At 45.4% G+C, this 12,537-nt stretch overlaps 1 protein-coding gene across 2 annotated transcripts in view; it reads right to left on the minus strand.

Annotated features, from left to right (window-relative positions):
* Nucleotides 1–1,190: 1,190 nt before the first annotated feature.
* The window catches only part of efna1a (ephrin-A1a), a 14,278-nt gene continuing 2,931 nt past the window's right edge, over nucleotides 1,191–12,537 (minus strand). Inside the window, exons 2-5 of one of the 2 annotated variants that reach the window (XM_023409782.2) lie at nucleotides 4,054–4,349; nucleotides 3,307–3,372; nucleotides 3,096–3,191; nucleotides 1,191–2,966 (exon numbers count right to left, since the gene is read on the minus strand). In XM_023409782.2, the coding sequence (XP_023265550.1) occupies nucleotides 2,842–2,966; nucleotides 3,096–3,191; nucleotides 3,307–3,372; nucleotides 4,054–4,349 (583 nt within the window). In that variant the 3' untranslated portion in view covers nucleotides 1,191–2,841. Of the gene's footprint in view, nucleotides 2,970–3,095; nucleotides 3,192–3,306; nucleotides 3,373–4,053; nucleotides 4,350–12,537 lie in introns of both variants that reach the window. The other variant, XM_023409781.2, reaches the window with a different exon arrangement.

The raw sequence follows: 12,537 nt of genomic DNA on the forward strand, positions 1-12,537 counted from the left end.
GGGGGGGGGTGGTTGGGGGTGTGAAGACAGTACAGGCATCACACCTGTGTACTTAGTCTTCATGCCAAAAGGCAACCCTCATGGTGATAATAAACATTGCCCTCTCCTTGTTTCCCCTTTATCTCTGCATTGTAGTCTTTTCCTGGCTCTGGCCACCTTGACCTTGATTCGGTTAAACTCCTGTCACATTAGTGTTTGTGAGGCCATTATCTGTGTTACTGACTCCTCTGTGGGAATCTTCCCGTTGTTAAACAAAAGGAGAAATGGGTTGGGTTTCCTGAAAACTTTTTAACACCAGGATCACCATAGGTCCAAGGAAAAAAAAGATATTTCATTTAAGAGGAGAATGGTGCTGGGAAAGTGGATTATTGGACTGTGTTGAAGGCATTTATCCAAAAACACATATAATCAAGACTAAGAAACCACAGCATTGGTTGCTAGTTGTATTGTACTTTGAGCTAAATGCTAAAGCTAGCATGGCAACATACTCACAGTGGCAGCGCTACCATGCTGAAGTTCAGCAGGTGTACCATGATCATCATCTTGTGTTAGCATGCTAACACTTGCTAATTAATACTAAACGCAAAGCACTGCTGGGGCTGATGGTAATGTATTATTAAAATATTAGACAAGTTAACATTATGACCTGATGATGGCACTAGATGAAAAGTTAAATGATCACCAGTGTTATTACAGTTCATCCTGAGGAAGATCTATTGGCTGGATTTCAATCCGTCTAATAGTTGTTGAGACGGTTCACTCAACACTACAATATCCGGTCCCATGGTGGAGCCAAGGGGAAAGTCAGAGGATCACCAGTCATTACAAGCAATTCTTTTGGAACCATGTCTGTTGAACATTTTATGCCTTTCACTCATGACAGTAGCTCACTTTTAAAGTGTTGCTGTTGGTTGAAAGCTGCATTTGAACGTTAGTTTGTTCATGCCGGAGTGTGTCTGAATCTGATCCAAACCCTCTGACACATCAGATCAATATGCCTACACACAAATTACTTCAGGACAGCCGACACAATACAGGAAACCACCTAGAAAACGTACACTGCTCACAGAGATACAAAAAAAGAAGGGGCATTTTAATACCTCCCTTCGATGGACCTGCTACTAATGTCACTATGCCTAGACTCATGGTAGCCATAACGTGATTAGCTAAAAGTAATCACAAGAGAGCTGTTCTGGTTTTCCAAAAATATCGTTTTTTTATTTCACATGAAATGTTCACATTTAGCATATTTATCAAACAGGTCTTTTATATAATCTTCTATACATATATATACATATTATACACTTCTCTTACTTACACATGTACAAAATTAGGTAACAAGAATTCAGATTAAAAAAAAGACTGACTTCAATGGTAGTCGTACACGGTTGTGCTTTGTTGATCAAGCCAGCCTGTCAGGTGAAGATGTGCTTGGCAACTCGCTTTGATGCTGTGTCTTGTCTGTTGTGAACGGGTGACTATAACAACATTTTCAAAAAATCCAGAACTGTGATGATTATTCTGAAAGTCTAAATAACTGATTACTTCACTTTGTGTTTAGATGTTATTTTAGTTTTTTTTTTTTTTTTGCATGTTTTCTGCCTGGGGTTGGGAACATGAAGGAAAGCACCATGATACACAGGGGGTGGATCCTGCTGTTAAAAAAAAAAAAAAAAAAAAAAAAAAAAAAAAAAAAAAGACGTGATACCAGCTCTTCATGTCAGACAGTTTAACCAATACAGGGGCAAGATCCAACAAACAGAGAAGTCCCGCCTCTCTGCAATACACACAACATCTCAGTGTTTGCTTTTGGCAGAAAAACATTTTGTCCCATCACGCTTTCAATCAATCGTTCCCTAGCTCACGTGCATTCTCTTACTCTCACTTCAATACACACATTTTTCCTTTCACACAAGTACTAACTCTACCTGGAGAGAGGGAGAGAGAAAAAGCCCCCCCCCCTGTTGCCAACAGTCAACGTTTCCTTTCATAATCACATGGTTATATACAGTAAAACATCTGAGCTGCAAATGTTATAAATTATCTTCACAGAATGTACAAGTAACACAGTTCAATGTAGTATGTGTTTTCATGTGTTTCACTGCCCGATGTCAGTGTGTGTGTCTGCGTGTAACACTGATGTGGAGTGCGTGTTAGTGTGTCTGTACTGTGCAGTATTAATGCTACAGTATATAAGCACATGGTGGAGTTTGCAAAGGAATGGTTGTGATGAGAACAGCCCCCGTGTTTGTCAATGCTACATTTAGAGAAAGTAATCACTTGGGACATCAATGCCACTCAATACCATTACGATAACAATACAACAAATAGTACACAATACTCAAGGGTGGAATAGTGTACAGGTTGGAGAGATGACTGATCTTTGGCTCAAAAGGTAAGAGATTATTTTTCCATGCGGATTTATTCCCATCTAAATTTATATCTATATAATTCTAAACAGAGTTGGTGTCTTTGCTTTTGATTGTTCTTCGGCCACTTTTTCTTCCGCTTCTTCATATTTTTCTTCGAGGATTATCATCCAATGTGCTTTGGAGAGAGCCCCCGAAAATACATTTCAAGGAGAGCTTGGTCTTTCCAAGAAAAAATACCGTCACCTTTTGAAAAATAAGACGAAGCACACATACTTCGCCTCAAATGCTCTGAATTACTCAGCACATGTTGTGCAAGTGAGTCCATCCGTACTTTGCAAGCTTCAAAACTCTCTCCCTGTGGCCAGCACTGGGCATGTCTTTTTGAGTCAGTGGTCTCATCCCCACAGACTATCTTCATTGTAGTCCCTGAAAAAAAAAAGTCTGCCAACAGCAGTCCTTTCATGTGCTCTCAGTGCAACAACAGCAGTAATGAAAATGGGACTAGCAATGAGAGGATTGAGAGGGATGTAGCTGCCACTGCGGAGTTTGTCCGTACACTCTTCTGGACGTCTGGCAGGATTACCACTGGGTCATCTGCTTGAAGATGGGAGATAAAGAGGACACATTACTACCACATATTTACACCCCAATGTAATCCTGAGTGTACCTGGACTGTTTTAAGGTCAGGGATAATTAGAAAGGACGCAGGGTTGGTCAACATACCTGCTGGCAGTCTGTTGGATGGGTTGTGAGCCCCACCCCCGGCTCCAACTCCAGCCCCGCCTGTGCCTCCTTTAGCCACTCTGGCCTCTTGAGAGCCTGAAGGAAAAGAAAAATCCCATCAATTTCTCTGCTGGGTCTTGCAATAGGCTACCACGACGATTAAAGGTGATTACGCTGCTCTCCTTACATCCAGGAGGGCGGTTAAACTTACCATCAGCGGCCACGACGTCCACCCTGAGCCTGAGGCATTCCTGTCCATGGTGGTGCAAAGGTTTGGCTGCAGGGAACAGGGAAGAAACAACACAGGCGTCAACATCCTAACTAATGCACTTATCCTCCTCTGGCCCCTTAATCTACCTTAACACAAACAAACACACACAAACACACACGCACGCGCTTGGCAGCAGACAGACGCAGGGACAAAGCTTTAGGAAGCCATCTGTGACCAGGCAGAGTGTGTCTTGTCCTGCCGTTTAGCTAATTACAGCCATGGTCAGGGTGACAACATTGCTTGCTCTTTGTGGTCACATTCTAGCAGGGAAGTATATTGTATAAACTTGGCAAACTGAGCTGACACCCCAGTTCACGTCCATGCAAAGCTTCACGGCGCTGGCCACCAAACCCCAGCATATCACAGCTAGTACACAAACATACAAAAAGACCATAGAGCTTTGCCTTCGTCAGACTTCCTTATGAGGGCAGAGATTTTTAGCCATGCCAGTGGCACGGGCCTCTTTTGCCTCTATGATGAGGTTTTGAGTGTAATGTGTTGATAACTCTTGGATGGACTGTCGTTGGTGATCCATTCAATCACCGTTCAAACATTAGCACATTGACATCGCACATTCTGACACGTTAGTGAGTTGACATTAGCGCAGACCTGCTATTATAGATGTAAACTCTGACAAATCTGGCAAACACAGTGACAAATCTGTGAGAAAGCTAAAGTGACACTTACAGATATAATAGTAGCTTTCTCCTTGACGAAACTCCTTTCCTAGAGTAAATGGAGTAAACCGCTGGAACTTTTCAGAGAACTTCTCAGGGGCGTGAGGGGCAAACGGATGGCCACACTCCCAACGCATCTGGTCGTATGATTGGGGCTTGCAGGATTCGTAGTCCTCGCGCTCCACCATGTAGAGCACGTATCGCTCAGCATCCAGCAATGGCACCTCACCCTCCGGGTAATGGGGGCAGACGATGTCCAGGTAGTCATTGAGCTTCACCTCTACAGCATAGTCGTCCCATAGAAACCTGCGGGAAAGGAGGCAGAGGAGAACAGTTACGCAAGTGGCAGGAGACTGATAACCGTGGTTATAGCAACAGAGCGGTAATAAATATAAGCCTCAAAACCTGTGATTATATATTGATCGGCTACACGCCAGTGTACAACAGGGAAATCAGAGGAAAGACTTAGCGGCCTGGGAATGAGAGATAGAGAGCAGGAAAGAGTGAGTGTTTGTGTGTGAGGATGTATGTGTGTATTGGGGTGGAATGAAGAGGGAAAACGCAATAAGGGGAAGAGTGATCTGCAAAGAACATGCGCATAAATATGGATGAACGTGAGGCCAGTGTAGCTGCTGCTGCTTGCTGCTGTGTTCAGAGTTAGCACTGAGTGCACATTGATCCCATGTCCCACAGGAGTTGAATGATGTTTACAGAGAAACATTAGCAGTCAGTTAGCCCGTCAAGACAGGAGATGGGTATCGACATCTGCAGGGCTACACACACGCACGCACGCACACGCACAAACAGAATGCATAATGACAAATGCGAAAACGCACCTGAGTTTACTTGAGATTGGGTCATGGTTAAAAATAAAGGTCGTATATGTTTTAGCCCATACATTAGGGTTAGGGAGACAAGCAGACGAATACAACATGAGTCTGGTGACGGCCTGTAACTGTCTCCCACCACACTCCCTCTCATTACAAACACAGAGAGACACAGTCAGACTGTCTGCCTCCCCTCCATTCCTCCCCGCATCCCTCCCTTCACTCCTCCACCCTCTCCACCCTCTTTACGATGGTATTTAAGTAAACCAAATGTCCTCCCTCTCCTCTCAGGCCTGGGTCAAAGAGCACTCAGGGAAAACATTTTGGCATTTCAGCCTGTTTATACACAGTGCAGAGACAAAGTTTAGCCAATCTAAAAAACAGTTTAGCAAACCCTGAGGCGGAGTAAATTGGCCTCATCCCAACTGTCCATAATTCCTTCCCCCTTCTGGATTTTCTTTCAAAGATATTATGAGTTTATCTCCAGGGAATCGTCACTAAAAGCATTACAGCTTTGTCCCCTTCCCCCTGACTGAGTGACTGCTCCAGGGGCGGCTCACAGCTAATGCTCTCTTCTCAGCCAAAGCCATCTATCACCGGCCTGGAGCGGTAGCTGGCCGCTGGCAACACACACAAACTCACACACACTTCCCAGTTATTCCCATCTATCAACAACCCAAAGCAGTAGCTACCTACTATTTGCACCCACCGAACCCACACACACACACACACACACACACACACACACACACACACACACACACACACACACGCACACACAGACACGCACACACAGACACACACACACCTCCTCCCTTGGTACTGAGCTCCCAGGCGATGCCTATCAGTTTACCGTCTCCTACTGTTCAAGATCACCAGGGGTTCCCTGAGAATGGATGAAATTCAACAGACTCAAATATTTTCACAACACACAGGGAGAATGTGTGTCTAATATAGGGTTTTGTTGCTTTTGCAATGAATACATGCATGGTTCGGCAGACTTTCAGCAGCTCAAAGAAGAGGCAGCCAGTGAGTGTTGAGCTAAGTTACCGGCTGCTATTTAATCAGATCTACAGATCTCACAGAGTTGTTAGTTCTGAAATAAAAAGCCTACTGAGTGCTAAACTGACACCTTCAGTAAGAAAAAAGCCACTGAGGGCATTTCTTTCCTCAAGTGGATTTGTCTTTGAAAAAACTGGTGTTTTCTCATTAAACCTCCTAAAATGTAACAAGTAGCATTTGTTGAGTTTGACTTTGTGTGACACGGTCCATATGTGTGACTAACGATCAAAGTGCACAGGCACGGGCCCCCGACACTCGTTAGCTGGTGTTGTTGTTTGTTGCCAGGGGTCTCCCTGGTACCCCCTGGTAAAAAGGACAGACGCTGTGGCTCCAAACCCTGGGCCCTGACTCCTGCCCTCCACCCCACCCCACACACCCGCCTACCGCCACCCCCACCCCCCATCTCTTTCCCCCTCTCCGCCTGACTGCATTCCCTCAATACTGATGACCAGATTAGCCGGAAGGCAACACCATTACAACAGCAACACGGGGCCGTTGGAAAACAAGCACCTTTTTAGTATACTGATGAAACTTCCATCTAACTGTGCTGATAATAGTGTGCTCCAGCCAACTTTTAGGGGGTAGAGAGCAATAATTATCATTTTGCCATGGTCCAGACAGCTTAATGCTTATCTGCAGTTTGCCTGCCACGCTCTGTTTACCAGATTGGCGCTAAAGTGTTTTTTCCCCCTGCCACTTTCAATTCCAGTCGAATCGATAACACTATTGAACAAACACTGTTGTCTGCTTTTGCCTGACAGAGTTATCATCCCCTCGCAAACACTGAAAACACACACACAAACAAACTCCCTGCACCCACTCCCACCCTCACCCCGAGCCCTGATTACAAACTGGTTGTGGTATGGTCCCAATGTGTTCATCAAAAGGGGGTCGAAGGGGGGTACAATTAAAACACAAAAAAGGGTATTAAAGTTGCCCCGGAGGGGGGTAATTATGCCCTCGTGCTCCCCACTTCCCAGCCCCTTTAGGCTGAGAGTTTGGGGGGGGCAGAGGGTATGAATAGGAGTGGGAGGGGAGGGGGGGGGGGTCAAAGGGCTTGAGTTGGGAATGGCTTTTGAAGTTTCTCTCAGTAAGTGTTTCTGTGTGAGCGCTACAGTTGCTTTATCAATGCCACTGTTTCATACAGTGTCTCTATTCACAATGTGCCGTGCTGATGGAATACCTCACTTAGCAGAGAGGACAGCGGCTGAATACGCACCCGGGGAGGCTGGCTAGCGCCTTTTATTAATGGCAAATAGTTTTAATTATCCTGCTGCCTTTTGTTCCCCTCTAACGCCTCGGCATTGAAACGTTCCACATCATCAGCTTAATTAACTGATCGGAGTAACGCACTTCAAAGAGAGCTCCGGCCTCTGTGTGAAAAGGTTTAGCTAGCAAAGTCAAATCATGCCACCTTCACTTCAGCAGACAAAATCCCCTTTCCTCTGTCTCCCCCAGTGTGTGTCCCTTGTTATTTCCCTCTTGCTGACTGTTTCCCTCTGTGTGTCAATAGGCTGATTTATTCCCATTGTTTATCCTAGGATGCTCTCTTTTAATGACGGCGACACTTGGAGCCTCAGCAGAAGCAGCAGCATGGAGGAGTTGTTGTATTCTCTAGTTAAGGATGATTTGTGGAGCTATGGCAGACATGCAGCGAGGATTGTGTGCATGCGTGTCTGTCTCAGCCTGAGGTATTTAAATCTGGGATTGTTTGTGTTGGAGTCTGCGTGTGTTGCGTCTGCAGAGCTCAGAGGAATCTGGGAGTGTGTTTCAGCTGTGATAAGGTAGATAATGAATGCCAATAATGAATGATGATGATAGCAGTGAGGGAATATCAAGTGGTCAAGTGTGTGTGTGTGTGTGTGTGTGTGTGTGTGTGTGTGTGTGTGTGTGTGTGTGTGTGTGTGTGTGTGAGAGTGAGAGAGAGAGAGAGAGTGACTTCGGTGAAAAATAGACTACAGACTGTTCCCGGCTACTCTTCCCTCTCTCCTAAGAAGGAATTCCTGATTTATTGGAGCCTCTTCAGGAGCAACAGTCTAATCTCTCTTCTTTAATCTCTCTGGCCAGCGTTTTGCTTTCTTCTGCACCTCTACCCCCTCCTTTCATCCACCCATCACCCTCTCATCTCTGCACTCTATCGCCCTGTGGAATTCCGGAGCTCAGAGGCGAAGAGGCTGCGATGTGGATCAAAGGTCGGACAATCGCCAAGTCAGCACCGGAGAATTTTACACACCGGCAGCCAGTAAGAAGCTGCCTTATGCGCTTTAAATTCTATAGTTGGATGCTATGCATCACTCTGTTTAAAGATCTGTTTTAAAGTCTAAAAATGGTGTTGCAAGACAAACTCCACCTATCTGACCACTGCAACTAAAAACAGGAGCTCTAGTCTACTTAACCTGTCTCTCAGAGGCCCAATGCAGCACATGAACATGGTTATTTTCCTCCCGGGTTTCACACACGCCACTGGTGTGACCCAAAAGGGGACTGGCCTACGTCACAGATGAGTGAACCGGAATGTAGGGACCACCTAATCGGCTCGTCCAAGCCTGGATTATTGAGTTCAGCAGAGGCTGAACTGGGTTCTATTCATCAGCACCAGACCCTGCTTAATACAGGGGCTTAGAGTGGACAGCGAGGCCCAGAGCAGGGGCCGAGGCCCTGGGTACAGAGCAAGGGGTGAGACAGGCAGGGTGGGGCTTTTTTTTTATTCTCTATTGTTCTCACATATAGAAGGGGTATTACTCCTTTACACTGGAGTTTTGGAGTTGAAAAAGAGCCACACTGACTATGTGTGTGTGTGTGTGTGTGTGTGTGTGTGTGTGTGTGTGTGTGTGTGTGTGTGTGTGTGTGTGTGTAAGTGTGTCCATTGTTCCAGAGGGAAAAGTGAGAGGTGTTAACAGTATAATGAAAGACATAAGGGAGCGGTTTCTTTCAAGATATATGTGTGAAAGCTACAGTATGTGACTCCACGAGGTAGTTAAGTGTGACTGTTTAATGTTATGACTTAAAAGTCTTTTTGTTTCATCTGTCTATCTATTCATCCATCAGTGTCAGCCGTGCCCTCCCACTCTCTGTCCGTCTTTCATCACTCAATAAGCAAACCAGATCCTCATGTCAACTTTGTCCCCCCCTCCCCCCTCCAAACCCAGACTTGCTGAACCAATCACAACCTGTCCTGGTGGTATTCCAAACATGCAACTTTCTGACCCACCGTTTGCAAAGCCAAGCACAATGCAGCGTGGGTATACTGGGGTCGCCATAGAAACAAATATGCTCCAACTCTTTCAGCTCCTCCCTTTTTAACATAATATTCCAGCTTTCGTTCTTTGCATCGTGTGACTTTTTGTCATCCATCTCAATCAGCTTTCTCCCGTTCGCCATTCAACCTTTGTCCGTCCGGATCATTGGTCATTCTGCCGGCGTTCCTGGCTGAACTCACCGAGCTCCTTTGGCCACACAGCGAAATGACAAAGCTTTAAATCCAGCAGAGAAATAATTGGCTGATTCCGCCGCACTAAGGAGGCTTAGATGAATACATATGCTCTTTCCAACTGTCTCACACCGTCCCCTGGGCCATTTGTATCTTGTAAGGGCCAGAGCAGAAAGGTCACCACCGACATCACATTTCTCAGGAGGCAAATACCTGCGCAAGAAAATCAATTTTGCTGGATTTTGCTTTAGTGCTCTGTGTTTTACTTTTCAGCAAACATAGTCTGAGCTTCTATCTTAATGAAACCCATGGGGAATGTCCTATGTGTGGATACAGGCCACAGTTTTTTGATTTCTAAATGCAGTAGCGGCAGCAGCTGTTGCTTACAGGTATCCTGTAGTAAAAAATGGTAGTAATACGACTGACCTCTAGGGGGTAGCAGTATTAGCTGTGGGGACATGTTTACACACTGAATCTAGACTTTCAACAAACAGAATAAAAAAAAAAAGTCAAGAGAAAAACAAAAGTTACACAATGAACATTATTTAAACAACAAAACAAACACAATGGTTCATTTTCAGAGATAATATCTGACTCTTGCGAGCTAATTCTTCCTCACCCAAACACATAGACATACACTGTTGGTTCACTGAATGTCACCAAGACTTGACAAACAAGTCTGGAGGACGCACACACACACACACACACACACACACACACACACACACACACACACACACACACACACACTCTCTATCTCTTCCTCACACAAACCACAAAAGAAAGTGTAGGCTCTACTCGTAATCATAAATCTGTGTACTAATGGAGCTTTTTGTTCCGCTGCGATTTTTGTGTGGGATTGAAGCGCCGCACAGAAGGAGGAGCGGAGTGGGAAGGTGCAGGGGAAGTCTGCTGCGTAGATAAGGAAGAGGTCTGGCGATGGACAGGGGACAGAGAAGCGGCGGGATTGACCGGGGTGACACTGATCAGAGGACAATCCCAAATAGAGGCAGAGAGAGATCTGACAGAATGGCAGGCGGATCCCAAATTGTCCTGGAGGCTCGACAGTTGAGCACATCCCTCATAAAAACAACTAATCACTATTAATCACTTCTAATCTACTTATTCTCACAGTTCAAACATATTCATTTCTCACACGAGGCCTGGGAAATCCAATCAACCCATGAGTACAGACTTTTATGGTCTTGCGTGTGTTGGTGTGTGAGAACTGTATTGTTTATTGTGCAGACAGGATACGCAGTTTTCCCGGGAAAAGACGTGGCCAGGAAGTGCAGCACTTCACAGAAAAACACACAGCAGACAGTGTGTGCAGACTTTGGTAACACCAACAGCACGCCTTTGGGAAGTTCAGGTTCTTTGGCCTGAGTCACTATCGAGTGCGGTCAATAAAAACAAGTCCCCTGCCTCCCCACACTGCAACAACAAGCAGGAATATTGAACAGGAAGAGAATCAGGTTCATCAATATGGTTACTGAGGTAAAGTCTTATTTTACAGACGTAAGAAAGACAGGAGACGTTAACAAACTTCAATGATCATTGAGCCTATATGAGGCGATTACCATCCGTTTGACAATCTCTCAGAGTATTTTCCCCAGATTGAATTCACCAGACAGATTACAAGACTAGATTAAGGGTGGCGGGACAGATGAAGTGAGACAAAGATGGAAACAGACTCAGGAATTTACCGGAGAGAATACTGACCCAAAGGAGGGGGAAGGGAGTGCGGTGGGTTTAAAGCAAAGGCTGGATTAGGAAGTGAAGTGGGAAACCAGGATGTTTCTCGAGGAAAGTAGCTTCGGTTCAGATTACTTGGAAATCACAGAAATCTCTTATCTATTGCACCCAACTAATCACACCCGCCGATGTGACTGCCCAGTCTTATCTTTCATCTCTCAAACACGCACTCGCGAACATACGTGGAAGGCAAACAGACGCTCCAACCTACATACGTTTGTTTTTTTTTCTTAATTCAATTCCTCCCCTTTCACGGCCCGAGTTCTCAGACTGGCTCGACCACTTCCACCGCTGCAGCAAGACACTCAAGAGGGGAGAAGAACACATGGACAGACAAGTGAAAAGACCAGGAAGAAGCGAAGAAAAAGAAACAGGTTCGGTGGGAAGACTAGAGTGGCCTTTCATAAGGAGGTAGAAGAAGGAAGCTTTAAGGGAAAGGACTGAGAGAGAGAGAGAAAAAAAAAGCATGAAGGAAAGGGCAAAGTGCCTTGTGACGGATCGCCATGGGTGCCAAGAACGATAAAAAAATTCCACACCTCTTAGCATGCTTCCCTCCTTCCCCCCTTCTCCGAGAGCCAGAGTTGGAGGTGAGGAAATAATAGACTGAAAAGGGACAGCTTGTAAAGTTGAGATAAAAGCTGGTGAAGGAGCGAAAGGGACAGAAAAGACAGGAGGGGGAAGAAGTTTTCCCAGAGGCAGAGCCACGGCCATGTGAAGAGGGGCCGGCCTGAGTGGCAGCCAGTATTCAGGGACTGCCGCCGTGACAGAATGACTGACAGACTGATAGAGGCCGTGCCACTTCATCACATAGTCAACTCTGACCCGCAATCAGTCACACCAGTTACTATTCTCTTTCTGTGGCTCACTGTGAAGACCCTTCCCCAATTTGTATGGGAAGCTTCACAAAAAAACACCCATACTGATTGAATCAATACCAAGAAAAATCCTTCATGTGGGTGAAACATACCTTAAATAACTCCCTCATTTGAGCCAGTGCAGCAAAAAAAAAAAAAAGCCTCTTCAATTAAATGAAACCACTGAGCCAGCAACGGTAAACTGAAACAATCTGGAAGCAAATGTTGCCCTATTACCAAAATCAAAGAGCTCATTAGAAAGGCATAGCAAAGCAAAGACTTCAGAGTTAGAGCAGATTAGCTGAAAAATGTGACAATGATTACAGAAAAGGTGATGATGATGATGATGATGATGATGATGATGTTAAAATAAACGGTGGATCAAACAGATGAGTGTGTGAGCGAGCCATGAAACAGTTAACAGATTCACAAAACTGGAGACCACAGAACCAAGTTGAAAAGGGAACCTGGCCAAGAAGAGGGGGAGGGAGGTGCTGGAGAGAGGGAGAGACAGGTACAAAGCAGAGGAGGAGGAGGAGGTGGTGGAGGTGGAGGAGGAAGAGGAG

Source organism: Seriola lalandi, unplaced genomic scaffold, assembly GCF_002814215.2.
Source record: "Seriola lalandi dorsalis isolate HSWRI2012SDOR001 ecotype SW California unplaced genomic scaffold, Sedor1 jcf7180002054408, whole genome shotgun sequence".
Lineage (NCBI taxonomy): Eukaryota > Metazoa > Chordata > Actinopteri > Carangiformes > Carangidae > Seriola > Seriola lalandi.